Raw genomic sequence first — 27,756 nt, 5'->3', positions numbered from 1 at the left:
TGATGGATGTGGCTGTGGCCACACATGTTACTTTTCAGTTCTCATGTGGCTTTTTTTTTGCTCTTATTGCAGGAAGCAAAGCCAGTCATAATAGAGCCCTCTTCAATAATGAATTTAGTGAAAAATCAGACCCCACTGCATGCTGCAGATCAAGGTGAAGATAAACCTGGAGTGCAGAATTCCTTCAGTTCTGCAGATGAAAAATGTTTTGATAACATATCAATTGCATCTGAAGCATCTGAGAGCACTGGCACTGGTAAAAATGTTTTTGTTTTTCAGTTTGTGCAATATGGTTCTTTTGAAGCCTGACCATTTCATCTTACTGCACATACTGGAATTGAATTTTTAAAAAGAGCATCCAATTAATTTTGGGATGCAAAGTTTTTATTCAATTAATTGACTATGCTGAAAAACTGTCAAAAGAGCAATTATATTAGTGTCTAATCCACATAATATATTTACTTATTGTTCTCGGCACTTCTAAACTGTTCCAGACGGATTCCTGTTGTAAACAAATCCATGATTGTTTTTAAAATAGTAATATACTTCATAGGAATCTATGTATTTCCATAATACTGAAAATCTGTTGGTGCTGACCAGTTAGCTTGAATTCAGAGTTCTGGTAATTTACACTGGTCTGGCTGTAGCATGAAGATTTAAGGACCACTATTTGACAGTAATAAAATGGGCACTCTATTTGGCAATAAAAAAGGAAGAGAGATTGTTGCAAAATAATTTCAGATGCAGCATATGTAAATTAACCGTAGCTCTTGGAAAAAGTGATTGAAACCTTTGTGTTAAATGTGTTAATATTTAATGTTTCAGTTTGTTATAATTGCTGGTATTCTTATTTATCTGTTCTCAGCTCAGTCTACCACTATAGCAGAACTTCCAAGAAAAAAAATGCATGTATTGACCCCAGCACTGAAACAAACAATGTAGTCATTTGTGGATGTAGCAATATGTGAATCAATCACATTTGTTAGCCTCGTTACACATCCTGAGTGCAGCATAATCCAGATGAAATATGATTTGTCCTCTGTTTCCACTCGAGTGCAAAATGTATGTTTGCTGACCATAGTGCCTTGCTTGGGTGAAAGCATATACCTGAAGCTTTTTTGCAATGTTGTCTTAGCTTTTATAATATGACTTAATGATTTATCATTAAATCCACTCCCATTAGAACATTTCAAAGTGAACATTTGTACATTCACAACACTGAAAAAATTAAGTGCAAGAACATTTAAAGCGACCTTTATTGGGGTGGGGGGGAGAAAAGTGCTGACCTATTGATCAACCTTTTATAAATGCAGGCCTCCTATTGGCAACATCGTGACATTACCGCTCATCAAGGAGTTAATGTGTCCACTTTCGAATTTCAAGAAGCTATGTTCATAGTATGTTTAAGAATTGTGGTGGACGAAAATGTACAGAGTAAAAGATTGTTTTATTTGAATGCAAGTTAAAGTATGAAGAGAATGATGTTTCCTTTTTTTATTTCAGGTATATATCAGTCTAGTCCAGCTGGTACTGATGTGTGTTTTGCTAGACAGAACAACAGTTTGGACAATAATGCTCAATGTTTCCTTGGTGCCAATGGGAACATTTTGGCACAACTTGGTCCACAGAAACCAGGAGCTATTGATAACCAGTCACTTGTAATGCAAGGGTCCGTAAAGGTATTTACTGTGCTATGCTTTTAAGTTTTCTAAACATTAACTTTGTTGTGTTAACTTCTGCTAAATAAGTTAATTGTCAGACTAAATATTCAGAATGAACAGATTCATGATTCTTGGAAATTGATTTTCAAATACAGTGGAATTTAGCAAGATGTTCTGAGTTCTCCTATTTTTGACAACTCATATGCTCAATTGTGAACATTAGCAAGCAAAACTTAACATGTTTGATCCATATGACACTTACTTAAGTGAAGGCATAATGTACATAAAAATTCTTATAGAAGGGGATAACAAACATGATTTTGATTTGGCATTTTGCTTGACTCAAGCCTTCCAACCAATTTAAATGTTTGCATTTACCGGAGAAAGTTGCAAGGGAGATTTGGTTACCTTGTGGAATGAGGAGAAGGATGACAGTTAGAATTAATTATTAGTAAATTTCTAGCAGTATATTATCATTTCAAAATAAGATATGTTTCATTGCTCTGGGGAGCACAGAGTCTGGTGATGTCTGGCACCTTAAAAGCTGTAACTCCAGTGGATAATGACAGAAGAAGCTAACAGGATACTAGGTGAGATCTACCTGAAGATTTAGTTGTTGAAGCAGAGCCCATGTTCTATTTTAAACAGACAGACTAACTTTGATATGTACTCCAAATATTCATTCTGAAACCATCTATGACCATTTCACACATGCATCACGTCAACATTTATGTACATAGTTTTATTTTTGTTACAAAAGGTAAAACATTCATTGAAAACAAAATAGCCAAAATTATCTCCCTTGGACAAATTGGAAAAGCAGCAAATTTGAAACTGTGGTCTTGTAACTGCAATTTATATTTTTGAAAAAGATGGATATAAAATCTAATGTCATCCAGCATTTTTGAGCTCAGCAATTTAAACTAGTCTTATTCCAGACTTCAACTGAGTTTCATGAGAATTTTTATCACGCTGTTCACCTTAGCATTGACACTGTTGATTACATGAGTTATCCACTTAGATGGGCCTGCCCATTCTTAGTTCCATTCCCACCCATTCAGTTATAGCCAGGAAATCACCCCTGGCTTCCAATCCTGGACCTGCACAGCTACCTTAAGAAATCCCTAAGATTCTATCATTCACCACCTCTCATTTCTCATCTTCATGCTCTCCTTTATTGATGTCATCCTAAACAAGCAACTGATTCCACATTATGTTGAAGACACCCAATTTATCTAACTACTACCTCCGTTGCCTCCCCGCTGTTGCCTATGATGAGTCTCTCAGCTTGGCCAACAGCTAGTATTGGTTGAGCAAAACCTTTCACCAACCAATTATTGGGAAGACCAAAAGCTGTTGTCTTCTGCCTGCGCCACAAGTTAGGTTGCTTAGCCATTTACAACATTCTTCTCCCTGGTCAATAAAAGAATGAACTAACCAGTTTGCAAACATGCACATGTATCCCTGAGCTGAACTTTTTACACCCATATTTATCCATCACCAACACTACATACAGCTCAGAAAACATCAGTGCCTTTTTCTATTGTGCCTACACTCATTGCTTGTATCAACATAACACAAAAAAGGATCCAGCAGAGAACACTGGGGTACTGCTTTCACCAGATTTAGCTAATTCACAAAGTATGTGAGCTTTTGTTTTGTGTTCAAGCATCTGGTTATCCCTTATCCTTATTGATAGAGTAGTATTTTCTTGAAGGTTTTTGTAATCTTTCAGTCTGTCATACAATTTTAATTTGGTGCCATCAACAGATTTGATATTGTCACCAAGCTGCTAGCTCAACATAACCTGTGCAACAGCATCTGTGACAAGTCACAGATCCTTTCTTTAAACATATTCTATCATTGCTATCGAGAAAAATGTCAACAGTTGTCATGCATTTGTACATTTCCCTAAAGAGAATTGTTTTTTTTCGTAAAGGTTCCTACATTAACATTAGAGGGTGGACGCCTGAAACAGAATCCTGCATTAATTTGTGGCAAGGACTATGAGATTGTCCCAGAACCCGTCTGGAGGGCACTGTATCATTGGTATGGAGCAAACCTGGCTCTACCACGGCCTGTAAGTTATCTTCATCCTTGCATTTATTTTTAATTTATTAAATTTTTGCATCAGTCTCAAAGGAACGAAACCAGACAGGCGACCTGGCAGTGTCTAAGGCAAACGAAGTGACAAGTGCAAGAGCAGCCCTGTAGATGCTGCAAGTCCTCTGTAACAACAACCATGGAGGTTCCCGAAAATAGATGCGGTCCTAGCGATGCTGTTTTATTAAAGCTACAGCACTGGCACCTACCCAACAATATGGAAAATTTGTTCAGATATGTCCAAGCACAAAAAGCAAAATGAGTCCAGTCTGATCAGTTATTGTCCGTTATGAGAGTTTTGTCATTTCTCCCTATTTGTTCATAGATCAGAGAGTAGTAAGGGCGTGTAATGCCCTGCCTGCAACAGTAGTAGACTCGCCAACTTTAAGGGCATTTAAATGGTCATTGGATAAACACATGGATGATAATGGAATAGCGTAGGTTAGATGGGCTTCAGATTGGTTTCACAGGTCGGTGCAACATCAAGGGCCAAGGGGCCTGTACTGCGCTGTAATGTTCTATGTTCTGTGTCTACTCTCAATCATCTGTAAATGTTGGAAGGTGTCATCCATAGTACTCTCAAGCAGCACTTTCTTGGCAATAATCTGCTTATGAATGCTTAGTATAATTTTAGCCAGGGCTGCTCAGCTCCTGATCTCATTATAATTCTAGTTTAAACATGGACAAAAGAGCTGAATTACAGAGGTGAGGGAAAAAGTAACAGCCTTTTAATTCAAGGCCACATTTGGCAGTGTGGTATTAAGGAGCCCTAGCAAAATTGGAGTCAATAGAAATTGAGGAGAGTGCTAAACTGTTTGGAATCATAACATACCCAAAAGATGATTGTTGTCAGAAGTCAGTCATCTCAACTGTTGGACATCTCTGTAGGAGCACCTTCGGTTAGTATACTAGGCCCATTTTCAGCTTCTTCATCAATGACCTTTCCTCCATCATGAGATCAGAACTAGGGATGCTTGCTGGTAATGTCATAATGTTCAACACCTTTCACAACTCCTTAGATTCTAAAACAGCCCAAGTCTAAATGCAGCAAGACCTGGACAGTGTCCAACGTTGAGCTGACAACTGGCAAGTACCATTTACACTGCACAAGTGTCTGGCATTGAGCATCTTAAACAAGAGGAAATCTAACACTCAAGCCTTAATATTCAATAGTATTATCATTACTGAATCCCCAGTGAATATCCCAGGGCTTTTGTAGACTAGAACTTGAAATGGGCTAGGCCTTTGAGAGCAGTATGCTAGTCTGTGACGTTACAGATTGTAAGAACCAAAAGAACTGCGGATGCTGTAAATTTCAGGAACTAAAACAAAGTTGCTGGAAAAGCTGAGCAGGTCTGGCAGCATCTGTGGAGGAGAAAACAGTTAACATTTGGGGTCCAGTAACCCTTCCTCGGAACTGCTGGTGGCTGGGAAAACATCACTTTATACGTAGAAAATAGTTAGGTGGGTGGGTTAGGGAGTAAACGATAGGATTGAGCCAAAGAGAGAGAGAGACAGTTGGACAGACAAACAATAGATTACAGATTGTGTTTGACTACAATTCTGCTGCTGTTGATGGCTAACACTGTCTCATCGATGACCAGTTCCTACATCTGTCTGAAATCTGTCCCATTTAATGTGTTTGTCATACCACACAACATGATGAAGGGTATCCTTATTGTGAAGACTGGACTTAACTTCCACAAGCTTTCTGCAGTTTTTCTCCATTTAAATAATATTCAGCTCCTCTAACTTTTTGCCAAAGTGCAAAACTTCAAATCTCCCCACCTTATATTCAATCTGCCAAGTTTTTGTCCACTCGCTTAACTTCTCGTCTTCTTTTCGTGACTCTTTGTTATCCTCGACACTTACCCCTCCACCTATTTTTATCATTCACAAACCTGGCTATAGTATATGTACTTATCTCATCCAAGCCATAAATATATATTGTAAATAATTGTGGATGCTGCACTGATCCCAGCAAGCACTAGTTTTTTGATTTGATTTATTTATTGTCACATGTAACAAAATACAGTGCAAAGCGCTGCATAGTGTCACCACTCTCTTCAACATCTTAAAACACACAAAAAGTAAACAAAGACATAAAGTATAAAGGTACAGAATGAAGAAATAAAGAAAAAGTGTTCAACTTGACTGTCCTCCTTAAGTTACAGGTTGCCTTCCTGAAAATGCACCCTTATCCTGACTCTTAGCTAATCTTCTATTCATGCTATAACACTACTTCCAACAGTAAAGGGTCTTAAGTAGGCCCTTGTGTGGCATCTATTGAATGCCTTCTGAAAATCCAAACATAGTAATCCACAGCTTCCCTTTTTATATATCCTGCTTGTTATCTCTTCAAAGAATTCGAGCAAACTTGTTGGATATGATTTCTCCTTCATGGGATTATCACTAACCAGAATCTGAATTGGACCAGTCAAATAATCAGGCTGCAAAAGCAGCTCAGGCTGTGAAAGTTCTATGGTAATTCTCTTCCTACGTCCCCAGTCCGTCCACGAGGCAGAAATCAGATGTGTGATGGAATACTCTCCATTTGCCTGGATGAATGCAACTCCAATAAAACTTGAAGCCTGACACCATCCAGGACACAGCAACTCATTTGATTGACATGCCAGTCATTGAACACCTTCACTCATTTCCTGCATAGTCATGCGCAGTGGGAGCAGTCTGTGCTACACTGTAATAACTCACCAAATCTCCTTAGTACATTCCAAACCTGTGGTCTTTACCATCTCAAAGGACAAGGGAAACAAATACATGGGATGCCACCACCTGTAAGTTCATCTCCAAGCCATACTGCCACTATGAATAGTGGCCCAGATATTTCAATGATCAAATCACCAATTTTTTCAGACTGGAATTGCGTGTTGGACGTGTGTAAATCCAGATGCAGCTGATTCTGAAGTAATTGCTTCAGAAATTAAAAGTCTGATGGCAAATCCTCTCTGATAAACATTCAATAAAGGTCTTTAAAGTCATAGACTTCAGTGTGATCCAACTCATTTAAGCTGAATAGAGAGCTTGGAGAATTGTAGGATTAAAAATGAATATGGAACAACTTTTGCTGCAAAGCTCAGTGTGGCTCATATGTTGATCCTGTTCCCCTACTGGCTACAAGGATTCCTGGCCTGTTTGAAAACAGGAGGCTCCTGGGTAGGAATTTTCAAAGTAAAAGTTCTCTAAATATATCTAATCAGAATTCAGTATCACTGTTCCTTATTAAAGCGCAAAGAACTGCGGATACTGGGAATCTGAAAGAAAAACTGTGGAGAAACACAACAAGCCTGATAATGTATGTAGAGAGAAATTCATTAATGTTTCAAGTTCAATGACCCGTTGTCAGAATTGCCTTGTTTCACCAGCTCTCTATTTTTGTCTTTATTTCACTATTCCGTCATTGACTCAAAATCCTGTAAATCCGTGCATTATAGCCCTGCAGATGTACCCATGCCAGAATGCAACAATTAAGAAAGCAGCAAACAACAACCTGCTCCAAGGCAATAAATGCTAGCCAGCAGACAGCAGCACCTACATCTGTGAATAAGTAAAGAAAAGAATTAATGAATCTTAGGAGGTTAATTCTCATGCAGGACATTGACTGGAAGGACATGAACAAATTAGTATGTTTTCACAAGTTAGCAGATTATTATGGTAATTTACTAGGTTTAAATCACATTTTACAACTGAGGTTTAAACACATATGGGTTTTTAGTAACAAAAACAAAGTTGCTGGAAAAGCTCAGCAGGTCTGGCAAGCATCTGTGAAAGAGAAAACAGAGTTAATGTTTCGGGTCCCGTGACTCTTTCTCCGAACTGTATGCTGTTCATCTTATTAGTAAAATATCATTACTACTATGTTACTAGGCTGTATTTTCCATGCATGGTGTATGTAGAAGTGTCATGCACCAATAAACTGTAAAGACCACAGAATTGTGGCAAAACATTTTCAAAGATGTGTAAGCTACCCTGGAGTGCACATAAAGCAAACGGTGTAGTATTGTACTGAAACCACAAAATCCTCACACTCTTTAATGATTTAGTCAAGAAATAATAATCCCCTTTCTTCACGATAGCCTATACTATGTCTTCCCTGAGGAAAAACAATAGAGAGTAAATAGTGTCTATTTGGTTACTGAAGTTGATAAAATTGGGATGTTGCACGCATTATTGTGCTTTCTATAATAATTCATTCAAATAACTAAAGTTTTAGAAAATGTAACAGCATGAATTGAATACTGATTAGTTTAATGTTAGAAATGTTGTTATTTGATGGGTAATCACCTGCTGTATGATTTCATAATTGACCCTTGTCAGAGTATAAAATTGCTGACAGAAATTTCCAGTTTTTAGCAACACAGCAATATTAATGGTGCTCCTGAATTGTATTTTACTTTGCTTTGCTTAATGCTGTTTGCAAAATCTGAAATATTTAATATTGCAGTTCTGGCTTTTTGTGAAGCAAACAGTTGTTCCAATTCACTGTCTCAGGCACATTGCATCCAAAATCTTGGTATTTATGTGGCAGGTATAAAAATATTGACAGATTCTCTGTCACTTCAAAAAAATTGCTGTAACAATGTGGTCAGAACAGTAACTACTAATATTTCTTTTTTAACATCTTAATTAGGTCATTAAAAACACAGCGAGTAATGAAGCAGAACTGGAATTGTTTCCTCGTTACCTACTTTTCTTGCGTCAACAACCAGCCACGCGTACACAGCAGTCAAACATTTGGATGAATATGGGTATGATGAGCCTAAGAACATTTCCTCAACATGCATCTGGAGGTAATGCAAGACTGCAGCAAGAAAAGGGAGCAATTACTTCTCTGCTTTGCTGACTGCTAATTCCATCTGCATTGTATTTTCAAACCAAGATTATAGTTTTGAATTGGGGGTTTCTCAAAATGCAGATGATTTTGGTCTACAAACTGAAGACCATGCCCGCACAAATTTTACACGTGAAATCAATTATCTGTAAACTGTGACCGTGCCAAGATCATTCAAAAACAGAATGTTCGCTGACCACCACCATTGCGTAGGAGTAATCCAATTCCATTATTAACTGCTGAGTGGATAATTGAACCAGAAATGAAAGTATTCAAAATTAAGTTTACGATTCAGAAAGCTGAGACATAACAAGACTACCTGCACTTACAATACTTGGGGTACTATTGAGTGGATGTGGTCCTTTGTGAGTTTCTGAGCCTGAGAAATTTGTTAAGACCTCATGAACTTCAAAGACTTACTCCATGATGATTTTTATGAATTTGAACTCTGGATTAAATTTAATCCAATCTATTTTCTTGCTGTAATCTTGCATCTGTACCTCTAAATTTGTGATTTAACTGATTTATTTTACTTAAAGTCTAAGTTTCACTAATTCTATCCCTTATTGTCATATTTTTGTTGTATACGTGCTGAAAAATTCTCTAGAGAATTGTGTTATTCAAACAATTAGAAATTGTTCACAAATTAGATTCTTAGCCTTACTGGGCTGTTTTCAGTGGATAAATTTACAAATCATCTTAAACTTGAGAAGTTGATCTACTCTTTGCCATGAGTTGTAATTTTTTATTCACTTTAATTTTAAATTTCCCCCCCTCTACTACCCAGATCATCATTACCAAATCTGTGAGAATTCTACCTTTTAACTGACTTTTTGTAATGTTTCAGACATTTTGCAGTTCCTTACTAACATCCCCTCAGGAAGAGTTTTCCCTATTAGTAACCTCATATCATGACTGAGATTTGGTTCTTTCTGTAAATTGTATTTTCAATGTAACCTGCTTAATTTTATTGTATTATGAGACACGTTAAGGGTATTATCCTTTTCATGTATTATCCCATTGGTTGAGTAGATTTCAGATCATATAAGAACACCAGATGGCAACTGCAGATTGAACAATGACCTGAAGTTCCTGTTATCAAAGATAAAGTTTTAAACTTTGTAGATGTGTTGAACTGCCTTCAAGTATAATTTGATTTAAAAGTACAATAATAAGATGCTATGCTTAAATTGGTTTTATCATCAATTTCCTTGCCATGTAGAAAATATTTTATAAATACAATTTTGTTTTATTATTATTCATTTTTTATTAGCAATTAAATTGACTTACAAAGCAGTCTGAATCTGAAATTTATGGAGCCTGTTTTGTATTACCGTGTTAACTGAGTCACATACTGAAATGGAAACAAAATTTATTGGCTAGCCTCATTGTTGCAATTCTTTGACACGGACAGTTGTTGACTGTACTTAAAATTAATTTTATTTATTGAAGTCTGGTTAGTGGTTGAAACTCATGATATCAATGATTATGAAGGTGGACTGACCTTGTCTAACTTAATTTGTTAGCAAGACATTGTATGGTTGCAGAGTGCCATTTTCAATGCTTATCAGGAATTGGCTGCCCAACCCCAATCCGAGTAGCATAACATGTTTAATTATTGTGTATTGTGACTAGTATGCTTTCATCTTAATGTATTTATTATGAATTTAGGAAATGTACCTTCACCATCTTCTCCAATGAAACGGGTGTTAGCTTACACTGGCTGCTTCAGCCGTATGCAAACAATAAAAGATATACATGAATACTTATCTCAGCGGCTTCGAATAAAAGAGGAAGACATGCGACTGTGGCTATACAACAGTGAGGTAAAACAGAACTTTCAGTATTTGGTTGATTGATTGTATTCTGTTGAGATGATCATTTAATATGACGTACACATTTTTTTAAGAACTACCTGGCACTACTGGACGATGAGGACCACACATTAGAAGATTTGAAAATTCTAGATGAGCAGCACTTGGTAATTGAAGGTAAAGAGACAATATTTTTGAGAAAAGCACAAAGATCATTAAAATTAACTGATATATTTGATGATCCCAGGTGTAAATGAACACTTCAATTCTCAATATGGCAGTGATTCATTTCAAATCTCCTTGACACAATACAGGGTAAAATAATTTTAAAACATGTCTTTGGCCTTAGAAACTGCATTCTCCAGCTTACCATTTCTGCTTAATAACATTGCTCTTAATATTTAATGAATATCTAGTATTTTGTGCGGGACTACCAATGTTGAGACAAATCTCATTCCTCCGTTGATTTAATTGGGCCATTTATATCTCATCTCTAATCATTTGATCTTTGAGAGTCTTGACTTTGTTTAGTGAATGTGCATAAAATGCTTGTGAAATTTAACTAAACTTGTTGAGAAGGAAATAATATCTACATCTACCCTGTCATGCCTCCTGAGAATCATTCCTCTAAACTCCAATGAATAACTGCCCAATCTATTCAACCACTGTTCCTAAGAAAATCTCTCCAAGCGTGGGATCACCTAATGAACCTTCTCTAGAATGTTTCTGATTCCAGTATATATTTCCCTTTTTAGGGAAATAAAACAGTTCACTGTATTCTAGACAGGTGCATTTCAAGTTCCCATGTAGTCTTGGCAGAATGATTGTCCGTAAAATCATTACACTTAGGCTACACTCATTAACAAGATGTTTCAGCCATAAATTCTGCCATCTATCCCTTCGGAGTGAAGTATAGATCAGCTTTCCATTGTGATGGTATACTGTTATTTCCCATTACTCCCCACAGCAAGTTGTTTTTATTGGTTTTTATTTCTTTTATCTAGTAAACTTGGCGGTGTGATTCTTCGCGTTTTCTTTGTTATCTTTTTCAATGCAGTATTAAATAATACGTGAATGGTGTACTATTCATTTCTGAAATGCAATATAACTAATCCTAAAAACTAGATCTAATTGTTTACATTCAAATCACCTGATTTGGATAAGTCTACAGTCTGCTGCTTTCTGATATACAACCATTGCTTATAGAACAGGTTATCTTTGTAATTACTAGCTAGATTTGCTTTTTAAAAGCATCATCCAAATTATAGATGTTGCTGCTGTGCAGATTACGTAAGCCTTTCTGAAATCCCAATTATGCAGTTCACAGACTCATTAGCCTGAGTTTTTTTGTCTGGGCATGCATTTTCAAGCAATTAGTCAAAAACATAATCACATGTTTTGTGATTATTATACTTGGTGTGCTGTTGAAGTTTTAAGAATAACTTTGCAGTTCACTGTAAAATTCACATGTCTAGAAATCATTAATTAGGAACATTGGAACTTCTGGAAGAAGTACAAATTATGAAGACCCTCCTAGTTGCTGTACTATTCTGGTAGTTGCTTGACATTGGCAATACTGAAATTGACATATCGTGGCAATCAATATCAGTCAATTAGTCTGCAGTAGAGACAAATGTACAGACACACGAACTGGAAAACCCCATTGTGATAGCAAACCTTGAAAACCTATCCAAAGTGATCTGCTCCTCCCTGCAACAAAAATTAAATATTTGAATATAATTTGATGCTGACTTCTGCACATTGCCAAGGCAGACAGTTATGACTGGAAGCCTGAGAATTTATTCCAAGCTTTAACCCATGAATTTATTTGAAGACATATCATGGCCTCCCCAAGTACAAGTACACCCATTTTATAGTCCATTCTCTGATCTGTCCTTCTTCCTTCTACATTTGGAGGTGCAATGTATTGAATTAGCTAATCATCCAATTCCTCGTAACTTGGAACTATTCCTGCCAATCAAATTTTCAATTCCACAAAAGCAACACACAACTTTTCTCACTAAATGGTTAATAATTTACAAAATACATGTAATTTCCTTTTTTATTTTCAGTGACTACCTGGTTATGAACTTTTTAATCTGTTCAGTTCTAGTAATTCAGGCACTGTGTCATCTGCCCATTTCTAGTTTCCATAAGGTGGTCATGGTGCTTTAGATTCCTTTTGAATTGCAGCAGTCTTATGCTTGTGTGTTTCCTTGATCATGTTGGGAATGCCAAAATTTTCGAGCAGCATTGAAAAGGAGATATTTGTCAGCAGAATTTGCAGATTCTTCATATGGTCAAGCGTACATTTTATTTTCTAACTAGCTCAATACATGGTCGCATCTGTATAATTTGGGTAGTAAGTGAAATATAATTAAAACTACTAATGATTTTATTTTCATGAAGTTGTATCAAATATACTGTAACAATATAGAACCTTTAGATAATTGTGAAGTTTTTAATGTTAGGAATTTTGCATAATTCATTTAAAATGAACATTAGACACAAATGTATGCAATCTTACTTCTAAGTAACAATGAATTAACACAGCTTGTGTACTATACAACAGTACAACCCTTCGGCAGGATAGTACAAATGGCTTGAGGGCCTGAAAAAGTCTGCCAGTAGCATGATGGTGCTACCTGTTTAAATTTGTGTTCTGAATCACAGACTGTTAGAGGTCAGTCCAGGCCTGTTCATCCAGGAGCATTTTTGATCTCAGCTATATTATTAAGGAGAGATATCAAGTTATTTCTGAATCTTCCCCATATAAAGGAATTAAAGAATTAGTGGATCAGCTTTTTACTGAGGTTTTTTAAAAAAAAAATCTTATTGCCCCTTTTCCTAACAGCCAGCTAAACACCGACAGTAACCAGCAAATAAAAATTGACCCATCTGGTTAGCTGTGTTATGTGCATGGAACAAAAACAAGATTTTAAAAAGAATTGCAAAGCATAAGTTCTAAATTTTATGTCAAAACAGACTTTCCAGTTACTTAAATATGAGCATTGTTACAGTACTACCAGCCTGATATCCTGCATTTCTTATAATAGTTCGCAACAAAGATATGAGTTGGCCGGAGGAGATGTCATTCATTGCAAACAGTAGCAAAATGGACAGACACAAGGGTAGGTATAAATATAGAACTTCAGCTCTGAGGTGGTCTGATTCATTTCATGTTGTGGGGTCACTGAGCAATTCAGTTTCGCAATTACTAAAACTGAAGCAAGCAAATTTGTTGTTTATTTCCAATTAATTATCGTTAACTGATGGCTTTCTTTAAGTTAAAATTAAGAACTTTTGACTTGAAATATTAAAAGTGAAAAATATAAAAAGGAGCATAAATTTAAAATGTTTTCTAATGTCAGTCAATACTTCATTATAAATATTGGCTCTTCCCTTTTCACTTGGGAATAATTATTTCTCATTGCAATTGCATTACTAACATTGGAAAAAAAAGCCACTGAAGATTTTCATCGTCCAATTATCAGGACAATGTAAGGATGTCAAAGGGAGTGACAATTTGTACTTCATGAGAAAAGGATATTGATTGGTTGAGGCTCTGTCTTCGACAACATTGTCCCTATTTTTGAGTTAAACAATGTCTGGCATTCCTTTTCCTTGTAGGGAAATGTATATAGCTTCTAGCAACTTCAAATGAGTTATTTTACTAAAGCTCACTTACACTTGCTAGAAGCTATGTATGTTCATAAGCAGAAACCAGTGTTCCATGTCTGGAAGGAAAATGCATAGACGTGTTGCCTTTTATTGAGTTAGAGAAACATGGGGACAACAATTCCCAGGTGAATTCTCCATGGCGGGTCCTCAGCCAGAGTAAACTTCTATCTGTCCTAATGAGGACAAGCTGAAAAGCTTCAAAAGCAATATTCAAGATCTTTACTTCTGAGTGACTAATTATGTAATCTCATTCAGATAAATGCAAATCATTTCAATATGGCCATAAGTATGTATGATAAATTTGTTGTTTTTGCTATTGACCCCACAATTGTTATTTGTATTACTAATTTCTGTTCTAATACATAGAAAGATATAGCTCAGTGAGGCTTGGTTCATATAGATGCGAAAATGAGCTGTTTTAGTTGGAATATTAAATATGTACGACTGCAGTGCTTAGTGTGTAATACATATTCAAACAAACATTTCGCTTGCAACAAGGCTGGAGTTGTTGGGAATACTGTGATTCTTAAGATTATATATATCTTGGGGAAATGTGCTCACAAAGCTTATATTGAGCAAAAAATCTATCCGATTTCTTTTGTTCACATGAAAAGTATTAATACAGAGCAGACCTACAACTTGCAATGCCACATTTTTAATCTTCTGAAACTTCACAAAAGAATTAAGAATGTGATTCCTGATAGCTTTGTCGGTGGAAATAATCTAAGTAGTTTTATTGGGTTTAATGGTGTTTTGTAATGGGATCAAAACATTCTTGCAGGGTAGTTGCAGATGCTGGAGATTCCAAGATAATAAAATGTGAGGCTGGATGAACACAGCAGGCCAAGCAGCATCTCAGGAGCACAAAAGCTGACGTTTTGGGCCTAGACCCTTCATCAGAGAGGGGGATGGGGGGAGGGAACTGGAATAAATAGGGAGAGAGGGGGAGGCGGACCGAAGATGGAGAGTAAAGAAGATAGGTGGAGAGAGTGTAGGTGGGGAGGTAGGGAGGGGATAGGTCAGTCCAGGGAAGACGGACAGGTCAAGGAGGTGGGATGAGGTTAGTAGGTAGTGGGGGGTGCGGCTAGGGGTGGGAGGAAGGGATGGGTGAGAGGAAGAACCGGTTAGGGAGGCAGAGACAGGTTGGACTGGTTTTGGGATGCAGTGGGTGGGAGGGAAGAGCTGGGCTGGTTGTGTGGTGCAGTGGGGGGAGGGGACGAACTGGGCTGGTTGAGGGATGCAGTAGGGGAAGGGGAGATTTTGAAACTGGTGAAGTCCACATTGATACCATATGGCTGCAGGGTTCCCAGGCGGAATATGAGTTGCTGTTCCTGCAACCTTCGGGTGGCATCATTGTGGCAGTGCAGGAGGCCCATGATGGACATGTCATCAAGAGAATGGGAGGGGGAGTGGAAATGGTTTGCGACTGGGAGGTGCAGTTGTTTGTTGCGAACTGAGCGGAGGTGTTCTGCAAAGCGGTCCCCAAGCCTCCGCTTGGTTTCCCCAATGTAGAGGAATCCGCACCGGGTACAGTGGATGCAGTATACCACATTGGCAGATGTGCAGGTGAACCTCTGCTTGATGTGGAATGTCATCTTGGGGCCTGGGATGGGGGTGAGGGAGGAGGTGTGGGGACAAGTGTAGCATTTCCTGCGGTTGCAGGGGAAGGTGCCGGGTGTGGTGGGGTTGGAGGGCAGTGTGGAGCGAACAAGGGAGTCACGGAGAGAGTGGTCTCTCCGGAAAGCAGACAGGGGAGGGGATGGAAAAATGTCTTGGGTGGTGGGGTCGGATTGTAAATGGCGGAAGTGTCGGAGGATAATGCGTTGTATCCGGAGGTTGGTAGGGTGGTGTGTGAGAACGAGGGGGATCCTCTTGGGGCGGTTGTGGCGGGGGCGGGGTGTGAGGGATGTGTCGCGGGAAATGCGGGAGACGCGGTCAAGGGCGTTCTCGATCACCGTGGGGGGAAAGTTGCGGTCCTTAAAGAACTTGGACATCTGGGATGTGCGGGAGTGGAATGTCTTGTCGTGGGAGCACCTCACCTTCCCTCACCTTCCTGGACCTCTCAGTCTCCATCTCAGGCAACCAGCTTGTAACTGATGTCCATTTCAAGCCCACCGACTCCCACAGCTACCTAGAATACACCTCCTCCCACCCACCCTCCTGCAAAAATTCCATCCCCTATTCCCAATTCCTCCGCCTCCGCCGCATCTGCTCCCACGACAAGACATTCCACTCCCGCACATCCCAGATGTCCAAGTTCTTTAAGGACCGCAACTTTCCCCCCACGGTGATCGAGAACGCCCTTGACCGCGTCTCCCGCATTTCCCGCGACACATCCCTCACACCCCGCCCCCGCCACAACCGCCCCAAGAGGATCCCCCTCGTTCTCACACACCACCCTACCAACCTCCGGATACAACGCATTATCCTCCGACACTTCCGCCATTTACAATCCGACCCCACCACCCAAGACATTTTTCCATCCCCTCCCCTGTCTGCTTTCCGGAGAGACCACTCTCTCCGTGACTCCCTTGTTCGCTCCACACTGCCCTCCAACCCCACCACACCCGGCACCTTCCCCTGCAACCGCAGGAAATGCTACACTTGTCCCCACACCTCCTCCCTCACCCCCATCCCAGGCCCCAAGATGACATTCCACATCAAGCAGAGGTTCACCTGCACATCTGCCAATGTGGTATACTGCATCCACTGTACCCGGTGCGGCTTCCTCTACATTGGGGAAACCAAGCGGAGGCTTGGGGACCGCTTTGCAGAACACCTCCGCTCAGTTCGCAAAAAACAACTGCACCTCCCAGTCGCAAACCATTTCCACTCCCCCTCCCATTCTCTTGATGACATGTCCATCATGGGCCTCCTGCACTGCCACAATGATGCCACCCGAAGGTTGCAGGAACAGCAACTCATATTCCGCCTGGGAACCCTGCAGCCATATGGTATCAATGTGGACTTCACCAGTTTCAAAATCTCCCCTTCCCCTACTGCATCCCTCAACCAGCCCAGTTCGTCCCCTCCCCCCACTGCACCACACAACCAGCCCAGCTCTTCCCCCCCACCCACTGCATCCCAAAACCAGTCCAACCTGTCTCTGCCTCCCTAACCAGTTCTTCCTCTCACCCATCCCTTCCTCCCACCCCTAGCCGCACCCCCCACTACCTGCTAACCTCATCCCACCTCCTTGACCTGTCCGTCTTCCCTGGACTGACCTATCCCCTCCCTACCTCCCCACCTACACCCTCTCCACCTATCTTCTTTACTCTCCATCTTCGGTCCGCCTCCCCCTCTCTCCCTATTTATTCCAGTTCCCTCCCCCCATCCCCCTCTCTGATGAAGGGTCTAGGCCCGAAACTTCAGCTTTTGTGCTCCTGAGATGCTGCTTGGCCTGCTGTGTTCATCCAGCCTCACATTTTATTATCTTGCAGGGTAGTTCTTTTTTTTAAAAAGAAATCAATGACATCTCAGTTGGCCTTGCATAAACTGCAGGTCGTCAGTATGTTTTACTTAATTTTAGATCTTCCTCAGTTGTGGATACCATTTCATCTTGTTATTGATCATTTATTTGCGCAGGTCCACTTGGCAGTTATATTTTCGTGTTTGTTTTTGTTCTCAATATTTGACTATTTGCTTATGTTTATTTATTTGTTTTATTGTTCTGAATCACATAATTAGCTGTAACACTTCTTTTGTTCTAGTTCCAACTGAAAAAGGTGCAACAGGGTTAAGTAATCTGGGAAACACATGTTTTATGAATTCTAGTATCCAGTGTGTCAGTAACACACAGCCACTCACTCGATACTTCATCTCAGGGAGACATCTTTATGAACTCAACAGGTAAGGATTTTCGTTCAATCTATCTGTGGAACTTGAAATGCACCATTGATCCAGTCTCATAATCTTTGGAAATTCAATTCCAATTCATACAAAAAGCCACCTGTTTCCTTACTTCATGCAATTTGATGTACCTTATGCTGTTCAAACAAAATATTCTACAGTTGTGAAAAGAATTACACTTATACTAGATGTGTTTATCCAGAGTGGGTTTCATTGAAAATTGGAACTGTCCTGTCACATAGGAAGAATTTGTCAAATTTTTATCCAAACAGAAGTAGTTGACAACCATCACAGGATATGTTTAATGGTTGAGGTGTGGGCACTGCTGGCAAGGCTAGCATTTACTGCCCATGCTTCGTTGTTCACATTGTGTGTCTTGTATAACACTGTGTCGAGCTGGAGGAACACAGCAGGCCAGGCAGCATCAGAAGAGCAGGAATGTTGATGTTTTGGGTCAGGACCCTTCTTCAGAAATGGGGAGAGGAAAGGGAACTCAGAAATCAAAAGGAGGGGGATCTGGAGAACACAGAAGGGATGGTGATAGGTCAGTGAGGTGAGTAGGTCGGATAAGTGGGAGAGAAGATGAACATGTTGTGTCAGGTCAAGGAGGTGGGGACGAGAGGGAGGGTTCGACATGGGATGAGGCTGGGGATGGGGAGATTTTAAAACTGTTGAAATCTACGTTTAGGTCATTGGGCTGTAGACTCCTGAGATGGAAGAGAAGGTATGATCTTCCAGTTTGCGGGTGGTGTTGTTATGACACTGGAGGAGGCCCAGGACGGACATGACGCCCAGGGAGTGGGAGGGAGAGTTAAAATGGTTTGTGACTGGAAGGTGGTGTTTGTTATGCACAGAGCACAGATGCTGTACAAAATGGTCTCCGCTTGGTCTCACAAATGTAGAGGAGGCCACATCAGGAGCAGCATATGCACTTAAGTTGACGGATATGCAGGTGAACCCCTGTTTAATATGGAAGGCTTGTTTTGTGCCTTGAATGGAAGTGAGAGGGTAGGTGGAGGGACAGGTGTAGCACTTCCTGCGGTTGCAGGGAAAGGTGTTGAGTGGTCGGATTAGTGGGGAGTGTGGAGCAGACAAGGCAGTCGTGGAGAGAGTGGCCCCTTTGAAAGGCAGGTTGGGGTGGAAAGGGAAATATCTCTTGGGCTGTGGGGTGTCCTTACCTTCCCATCTCACCGACCAATCCCCACCACTCCCTACCTGCACTCTCCTATCACCATCCCACTTGGCATCCCCAGCCCACCCCTCCCCTCCCTCTCTGTCTCTATTTCTGAGCTCCCTTACCTCTTCCCCCTCCCCATTTCTGAAGAAGGGTCCTGACCCAAAACTTCAACTTTCCTGCTCCTCTGCTGCTTGGCCTGCTGTATTCCTCCAGCTCCACACTGTAACCTCTGACTCCAGCACCTGCAATTCTTGCTATTTCTGAGTGTCGTACATGATCACTTTAGAAAACTGTTCCACCATGTTGACCTGTGACTGAAAGTCATTGGTAATTTAGGTGAGAATGGTGAGATCCTTTCTATGAAGGACATGAGTGAATCAGAGGTTTTTGTAACAGTTCGACAGTTTCTTTGTATGCTCCCAGCTCTTATTTCAAGATTCTTTTCTTCAATTATTTCACATGTACATGATAACACATAAGGCTTTAATATTCATTCTTATACTGTGCTGGTGTGCAGTGATTATATTAGAACAAGTATTTCAAATGAAAACAGGGAAACCTACACATGCTGAGCTTTTGAAATAAGAAAGGAAAATGATAGGAAATCCAGCTGGTTCATCTCTATCTCTTAAAAAGATGGGTTATCATTACTGGCTTCATGAGAGCAGGAAACTGAAAGAGTAGGAAATGTTTTAATAGAAATAAGCAAAATGGGGAGAGGCATAACAGAATTCTGCAAATTATCTTCTGTTTACAGTACACATTTCAACTGGTGTTTTCAAGTTTTTTTTCAGTTTAGAATTGTTCATGAATATTTGTAATGATTTCTCTCCCCATTCTCTACCACTCATCCAAGTTGACCAGAAAGTGTGTCTACTCTAAAAGACACCCTGAATAAAGACTACTGAAAAAAGGCTGAAATGTAATTTTGGTCATCTTGTAAGGTGTCATTTTTTGGATTTGTTGGAAGTCAGATAAGATAGTTTGAACTACACTTGCCATTTGTTTGATTCTCTGCAGACCAATGAAAGCTATGAAAATGAATATGTATTAATTGGGCTGCAGCTATTCCACAGTCATGAACTCAAATTTCCTGCAGTTTTGACATTTGTTGTACAAAGTATAGAATGAATATTTTCTTTGTACACCATTTTGGAAAGGCTTACAGGTGAATTACTAGTGTACTTGTATTTGTGTTGAGAAGTAGTAAAAACATTTTTATTTTTAAATGCAGTATTAGTCAATTTCAATTTTTTTTGAGCTAATTGGCTTTCATTAAACCATGACCTTTTTGCTTTGAATTTCCAAGTGCAAGCATAAACAGAAATTGGAGAACATAGTGCGGGTCCCAATACCAATCCTTGGCTGCTTATCTCAGCCCGAAGAAGCACCACTGCTTCATATTCTTCACATATTATTTTGCATTTTATGTATGGTCATCAGTATTTGTAACTGGCTTATGAAGGCAAATACTAAATTAATGGTGCTGTTGCGTATTGATGCATGGTGTGATTATTGTGTAGCATTGGAACTATTATGTCTTCCCAACACACAATTTTTGAAAAGAAGAGTAAGCTCTTTCAAAAAGAAAATTAGACTTCTAAACTTTCATTTTAGGATAGTACAAATTGATAATGTGTGTAGTCTACTCGTGTATCACCTGTTGAAATACAAAAGACATTTAATTTTTTTCATAAAACAGTATGATAATGTTAACTTAATTGTCATGATTTGACAATGTGGTCATGTACATTTTGTATTGAATTGCTTCATTCTGCATAGGGAGTCTAAACTCCTGTAGTTAATGTACATTAACAGTTCAACTCCCACATCAGCTCAGGTTACTCTGAAAGACTCTCCTTCTCAACCTTTCCCGCTCACCTGAAGTGTGATGACCCTCAGGTTAAATGACCACTAATCATCTCTCTCAAATGAGAGAGCAGCCCAATATAACTCCTCTGGGACCTTGCAATTTATCTAACGTTATACAAAGTGCTGCAAATTAGAGTAAAGCATTACATTCAGAAATTATTTCGGCTTAACTTTGATTTCATGGGAGTAATTGCTTAAAGCTATAATTATCTAATTTGTTAATGCACTTTCTTTGCACATAATGAGATTTCTTGTCAGATTTTTATTTACATTCTTAAAGTTCTTAATTCCACTATACTCCTCATGCTGTAGAACAAAGACAGTTTGCCAGCTTGTTTGAAAAATTGTATCCCCGAAATTTTCACTCAATGACAATGTATGAAATTTTCTCACTAGCTCGTATAAACACCTCTCTAGGAACTGGTCATCCTCATGCTTTGCCCCCAAACCTCTGCCTGTGTCTACGGAGTTGTCAATTGCCCCCGCATGCACATACCTGTTCTGAGTAGTCACTCAGTCATACACAATTAAGTCAAATGATAACCCAGTTCACAGAGATACTTTAAGAATTTTCTTAAAATGTTGTCACCAGCTATTGCTGCATTAGGTGGGTAGAATTAAATCTATTTCTAAGTTGTAACAAATATATATCCAAATGGAGCATATACTGCTGGAGCTGCTACCTCTCAAGAAAAAGATAACTACTAGTCTGCCAATTTATTTTTGACCCATCTGCCACCTCCCACTGAAAAGTGGCAAAAAAAGTTATTTGATTTGGAACTTGACAAATCTGTTTTCACTGTAATGAGTACTAGGTTAGCCTTTTCTGCTGTGTAAATGGTACTGGAATGATAGTACATCCCATCTTGTAGAATCAGTTACATACTTCAAATAGAAATACCAAGATCCCTTCAAAAATTCACATTTGTCTGACCCTTATTAAATAATTAGAATCTGTTGTACTTCGAAGTTGTACTGCCTCTCTTGGTTAAAAGTGCCTTAATGCAGCTTAGGAAAGGAACGTCTTGAGGGCACTATTAAGGGAAACGAAGTCTTCAGTGGTCTTGTAAGTTATTAGAAATCTGCAGTAGGTGGAGAATGCATTCAAATATTCAGCAGGCCTCCAGGTAATGTCCTAAATTTCCCAGGAATATCACGTACTGTTCCCTTCCTGGGCAGCATGTCAGCTAATGAACGATAGTTTACAAAGTGATTTTCTTTTCTCTTTGCCACCTAACGAGTGTATTTTTCTTAGTTTACAATTTGTTTTTCTCAGTCATTGCACTCAGTTGTGCAAAAGGTTGATCATTAGCTGTTATAATTGATTAGTTGACCACCTTGGACATTTGATTTTAGACTTCTCTGGATTTATGCCTTTACAGGAAAGTGTATATATTACGTTGCCTGAGCAAAGGCATCAACATTGGCATTATGTCTGTATAATTTTCCATCTAAATGGCATGGTGAGATGTTTTAGCCATTAGCTTAAACTATAAAAATGACTATAGTTAACTTTGTCTATTGTAATTTAAAGAAAGATAATTCTTCAAGCTGTCGTTGACACTGCCCAATAATGAGCATTTAGAAGCATAAATGAAATTTATGATGTCCAAGTAGACCAGGCAACCAATTAAAATACATGACACTTTGTCACTTAAAAACACACCAGACACTATCCCTGTGCAGCATACTTGCCTGAAATTAAGGTCACGTAAATGGGACAAGATAATTGCGTTGAATATATTTGTCTTAAATTTTTCCAAGCAATGAATGTTTGTTTGTTTGAACATCTGATTCTGAAGAAAATGTCTAAAAATTGACAAGGAATATACTGAACTGGACACTAATGCTATTTACATGCTTGGATGGCTTTAGAAATTTAAGTAGAGAATAAATGGGTTGTTAAAAGATTAAATGCTGCTGACATGGACTTGTGAATATTCAGATTAGTCAAAAAATTGCATCCAATTGTCTTTTTTGTATTGCATTTCCAAGCTACTTTGATTAGAAAAGAGAAATCCATTTGGATTGCTTATCTTGCCTTTGCCAGTACTGTTGCTATTCTGTTTTTATGAATGCTAGCCATTGTTCCTTTTTTGTCCAAGGATGAAATGTTTTGTAGGTCCAAACTGGTATATGATACCCTGACAGATGTCCAGCAAAACCTGGCTAGTAAGGATAAGGAACTTAACAAATTGATTCTGTGTTTCTTGATCTGTTAAAACAGAACTGAATCAGTGAACTCTCAACACTCCTTTAATTCATTTTTATAAATAGTGTCAAAGTTTAAAGGAAAAAGTATTTTGTGTCAAGTATCTCCTGAGCTAAATTTGAGTACCCATTTGTCAGTAAGCTTTTAGGTCCAAATGGAATCCAGGATTTTGGAAAGTGCAGTTGATCCAGCATTTAATCATGATTTCATTGAATGATTTAGCAGACTGAGGGAGCAAATGCAGTCTACTCTTGCATTTGATTTTTCTTTTAGGCTGTTTAGCCACATTGTTAAATGTTTCAAATGTTAATCAAATAATCAACAACAGAAGATATAAGTAATCTTCTGTTGAATAATCAGTGACTCCTGATTTTCGAGATACTATGCAATGAAATATTAAACTGAGTATATTGTTGAAAGGTCAGTTTGACTGTCTTGTGATTTAATGCAGGGCTAACCCATTAGGCATGAAAGGTCATATGGCCAAGTGCTATGGGGATCTTATCCAAGAATTATGGAGTGGAACTCAGAAGAATATAGCACCGCTTAAACTCAGGGTAAGGAAGTGTGTTTTGGTAAAATATTTCAGTAAGTAAGATCCATTGTGATGACAGTTTGTTTTGAATTTTTATTTAGAAAAATGTTAGTTAACTAACGCTAGCAGTTACTATGGAATAAATGAGAGAATTAGCAATAAACCATTTTTCATTTTTATTTCATGCTGTGGTAACTTACTGTTAAAGTTTCTGTATGAAGAAATGAAGTCTGGTAAATGAACTTTTTGCTAAGTGTGGCAGTGGTAAAATAAATTATTGACTTTGCTTAGTAGATATTCTTCTCAAAAACCTGTAAAATAAATATTTAAAATGGAAAGCATGAACAGAGAGGACACATTTCAGAAGGGAATACCTAAGTGAGAACAGTGACGAAAAAATATTTCTTTGATAAACTGTTACTAAGAAACACCAATTTTTATGTTTGTTCTGTGACAAACTACAGATTTTATTTTTTTTGTTTTATTTTTAGTGGACAATAGCAAAGTATGCCCCTAGATTTAATGGCTTTCAGCAACAGGACTCCCAAGAACTCCTCGCATTCTTATTGGATGGTCTTCACGAAGACCTTAACAGAGTTCATGAAAAGCCGTATGTAGAACTGAAAGATAGCAATGGTCGTCCAGATTTTGAGGTCGCAGCAGAGGTCAGTAGTTCTTTGTTTGAAACCTCTTAATCTTGCATGTTAAATGACTAGTTATACGATAATTTCTTGCATGATATTGTTTTTTTTCTACAAATGTAAACTATACTGAAGATTCCTGTTCAGTAATTTTATGTATTGAGCTTAAGTATCTGTAGAAATTTTGCAATACATTGCCTTTAAATTGGTAGCTTTAAACAAAAATCATAGTTTATATCCTCCTTGAATATAAGCAAAAAGCCTTTTCTCTTTCTTCAAATCACTTTGTCAATTCGTCACAATATTGACAGAAGAAATATTTTTCTCTGATCTTTGAAAGTATTATTGCTGACACATTTTCCCATTAAGAGCATTCTGCCAGAAATTATTTTGCGTCTGGTGCGGCTGCACTTGGAGTATTGCGTACAGTTCTGGTCACCGCATTATAAGAAGGATGTGGAAGCTTTGGAAAGGGTACAGAGGAGGTTTAGTAGGATGTTGCCTGGTATGGAGGGAAGGTCTTACAAGGAAAGGTTGAGGGACTTGAGGCTGTTTTCGTTAGAGAGAAGAAGGTTGAGAGGTGACTTAATTGAAACATATAAAATAATCAGAGGGTTAGATAAGGTGGATAAGGAGAACCTTTTTCCCAGGATGGTAACAGCGAGCACGAGGGGGCATAGCTTTAAATTGAGAGGTGAAAGATATAGGACAGATGTCAGAGGTAGTTTCTTTACTCAGAGTAGTAAGGGAATGGAACACTTTGCCTGCAACGGTAGTAGATTCGCCAACTTTAGGTACATTTAAGTTGTCATTGGATAAGCGTATGGACGTACATGGAATAGTGTAGGTTAGATGGGCTTGAGATCGGTATGACAGGTCGGCACAACATCGAGGGCTGAAGGGCCTGTACTGTGCTGGAATGTTCTTTGTTCTTTGTCTGGGCGCGTATTAGTATCCTTAGGAATATTTTAGTAATTTGATGCATGATGTCTCTTGGGTTGAACCACAGTCAGTTGCCTTGAGGATTAGTGGAACCCTGCTGTGGGACCATACTACATATTAAATTGACTGAAATATTGTGCACTGGCAACTGCAGTAGGCTTCCTAACCTGCATACTCAGCCAGAATTTTAGTTACTTACATTCAACTAACTACAGACAGAAATTTTCAAAGTAGATTTTTTTAATTGAGGGAGCAGTTAGTCAATATTATCCTATATTCATTAATTTAAGATTAAAAAATGCAATAGTAATGAATTTGCTTCAGTGGATAAAAAATTTTAAAATAATCTTGGTTGTATAGTTAATAAAATGTGAGGCTGGACGAACACAGCAGGCCAAGCAGCATCTCAGGAGCACAAAAGCTGACGTTTTGGGCCTAGACCCTTCATCAGATGAAGGGTCTAGGCCCGAAACGTCAGCTTTTGTGCTCCTGAGATGCTGCTTGGCCTGCTGTGTTCGTCCAGCCTCACATTTTATTATCTTGGAATCTCCAGCATCTGCAGTTCCCATCATCTTTGGTTGTATAGTTCACAGTTTTGAATGTTTTAAAAGTCAAGGTAGGTACTTCCTACTTCATTGTTAAAGCCATGCATTTCTGTTCACCTCTTATTTCTGTCCTCTTTTAGGCTTGGGAAAATCACTTAAGGAGAAATAAATCAATTGTGGTCGACCTGTTCCACGGACAGCTAAAATCACAAGTCAAATGTAAAACGTGTGGTCACATTAGTGTTCGATTTGATCCATTTAACTTCTTGTCTTTGCCTCTGCCAATGGATAGCTATATGCACTTAGAAATCACAGGTTTGTTGAACTTAATGGCTATGTTAAAAAATTATGGAGAAATTTCATCTTCATAAAGAAAAATATTTGTCAATGAATTAATTTAATCTGTTTGGTTTGAGTATAGCTTTTTTGGAATAATCCATATGTTGGTATTTACAAGGCTATAAAGAGTACACCCTTAGTGTCAAGCATAAGCAAGACAGAAAATAGTTTGACTTGAAAAGTTCTCAAATTCTAAATGAAAAGCTAGTCACAAAACAAATTGTGAATTTCTGACTTATGTCTTCCCTTAGCCCTCAGAAGTGAATGTATTTCCCTTTTTGTGCAACATTTTCCAATTAGTAGTTCTTCTGATATTTATCCTTTTTCTTAAACCAAGCATTCCCTACCAGTGTGATTAGATACGGTGGAGTATCCCGTCAATCTATTTCATGCCCTTCTGCTTTCACTCCTTCCCATCCCTCCTAAAATCATGGAGTTCTCCTTGTTGGCAACTTCCACCCTACCAGCACTGTTCAATGGGTCAACTCCAGCATGTTGCCTCCATGATACCCTGATCCATTTCTCAGTCACTTTTACAATAGCCCCTCCGTTTCCTGTGCCATCTTTCCATGCAAGTGCAAATATGTAAAGCTTTCTTTTACTTCTCCCTTCTCACCATCAATACCCCAAATATTTCTGAGTGAACTTGTATATCTTTCACTTCATATTACATTTGTTGCTCATCAGATAATCTCCTTCATACTGGGGAGACCAAAAGTGGACTGAGTGTGGGCCTCTTCCTTCAGTCTGTGAAAATGGCCCTGAACTTTGTTTCATTTCAATTCTGTAGCCTGAACAACACTCTCTGCCTGCTACAGTTGTCCAGTGAAGCCAAACTCAAACCATCACGACACAAACGATGGAAATAAGACTGAACCAGTGAAATCCAGAATTAAAAGCTAGTCTCATGGCAACCATGAAACCATTGATTGTCCTAAAACCAATCTGGTTCCCTAATGTCCTTTTAGACAAGAAAGTCTGCCATTCTTTAATGCCCATTAGTGTTTCACTCCTAACGGCCCACACTGTAAGTGGTCTTGAGAGCCAATCAGTGTAAGGATAACTAGGAATCAACAATAACTGCTACCTTTGCCAATGACTCCCATATCCCGTACGGAAATTTTAAAAATTAAGTAGCTGCAAAGCAACCATTCACACTGCATTCTGATGCATATTTTGCTTCCCTCCCTTTACCCATTACAATTTTCTCTGGTGTTTTCCAAATTGAAACCTTTTTCCTTGTTTAATCTATCCTGCCCATCACCCGAATACAGAATTACTCTTTTGCTCTTTTCCTTGTCTCACTTCCTTAAAACCTCTTAAATCTTCCTCCGTTCTGATGAAGGGACAATGATCTGAAACATGCAAGTTTACTTCTCTCCACAAGTACACATGACCTGTTGAGTTTTTACAGTATTTTAGTTTCATAAATTACTATACCACGTACCTTCTCTTAAATGTCATGCTGCTAAAGTTGTTTGAAAAGCACAGTGGATGAATTCACCTGTCCTTTACATTGGAGAGCCTTGTCCAACA

General features: G+C 38.8%; 1 protein-coding gene across 3 annotated transcripts in view; it reads left to right on the top strand.

Annotated features, from left to right (window-relative positions):
• The window catches only part of usp32 (ubiquitin specific peptidase 32), a 210,533-nt gene that overhangs the window by 157,750 nt on the left and 25,027 nt on the right, over nucleotides 1–27,756 (top strand). Inside the window, exons 13-23 of one of the 3 annotated variants that reach the window (XM_048557263.2) lie at nucleotides 73–154; nucleotides 1,504–1,679; nucleotides 3,601–3,741; nucleotides 8,413–8,530; nucleotides 10,285–10,439; nucleotides 10,523–10,604; nucleotides 13,484–13,558; nucleotides 17,819–17,957; nucleotides 23,670–23,775; nucleotides 24,245–24,418; nucleotides 26,022–26,196. In XM_048557263.2, coding sequence (XP_048413220.1) covers nucleotides 73–154; nucleotides 1,504–1,679; nucleotides 3,601–3,741; nucleotides 8,413–8,530; nucleotides 10,285–10,439; nucleotides 10,523–10,604; nucleotides 13,484–13,558; nucleotides 17,819–17,957; nucleotides 23,670–23,775; nucleotides 24,245–24,418; nucleotides 26,022–26,196 — 1,423 coding nt within the window. Of the gene's footprint in view, nucleotides 1–72; nucleotides 257–1,503; nucleotides 1,680–3,600; nucleotides 3,742–8,412; nucleotides 8,531–10,284; nucleotides 10,440–10,522; nucleotides 10,605–13,483; nucleotides 13,559–17,818; nucleotides 17,958–23,669; nucleotides 23,776–24,244; nucleotides 24,419–26,021; nucleotides 26,197–27,756 lie in introns of all 3 variants that reach the window. The other 2 variants (XM_048557261.2, XM_048557262.2) reach the window with 2 other exon arrangements.

The sequence above is a fragment of the Stegostoma tigrinum genome, chromosome 27, assembly GCF_030684315.1.
Source record: "Stegostoma tigrinum isolate sSteTig4 chromosome 27, sSteTig4.hap1, whole genome shotgun sequence".
NCBI classification, from domain to species: Eukaryota; Metazoa; Chordata; class Chondrichthyes; order Orectolobiformes; family Stegostomatidae; genus Stegostoma; species Stegostoma tigrinum.
Note: the sequence above shows the minus strand (reverse complement) of the source record. Positions and strands in the feature narration are given on the sequence as shown.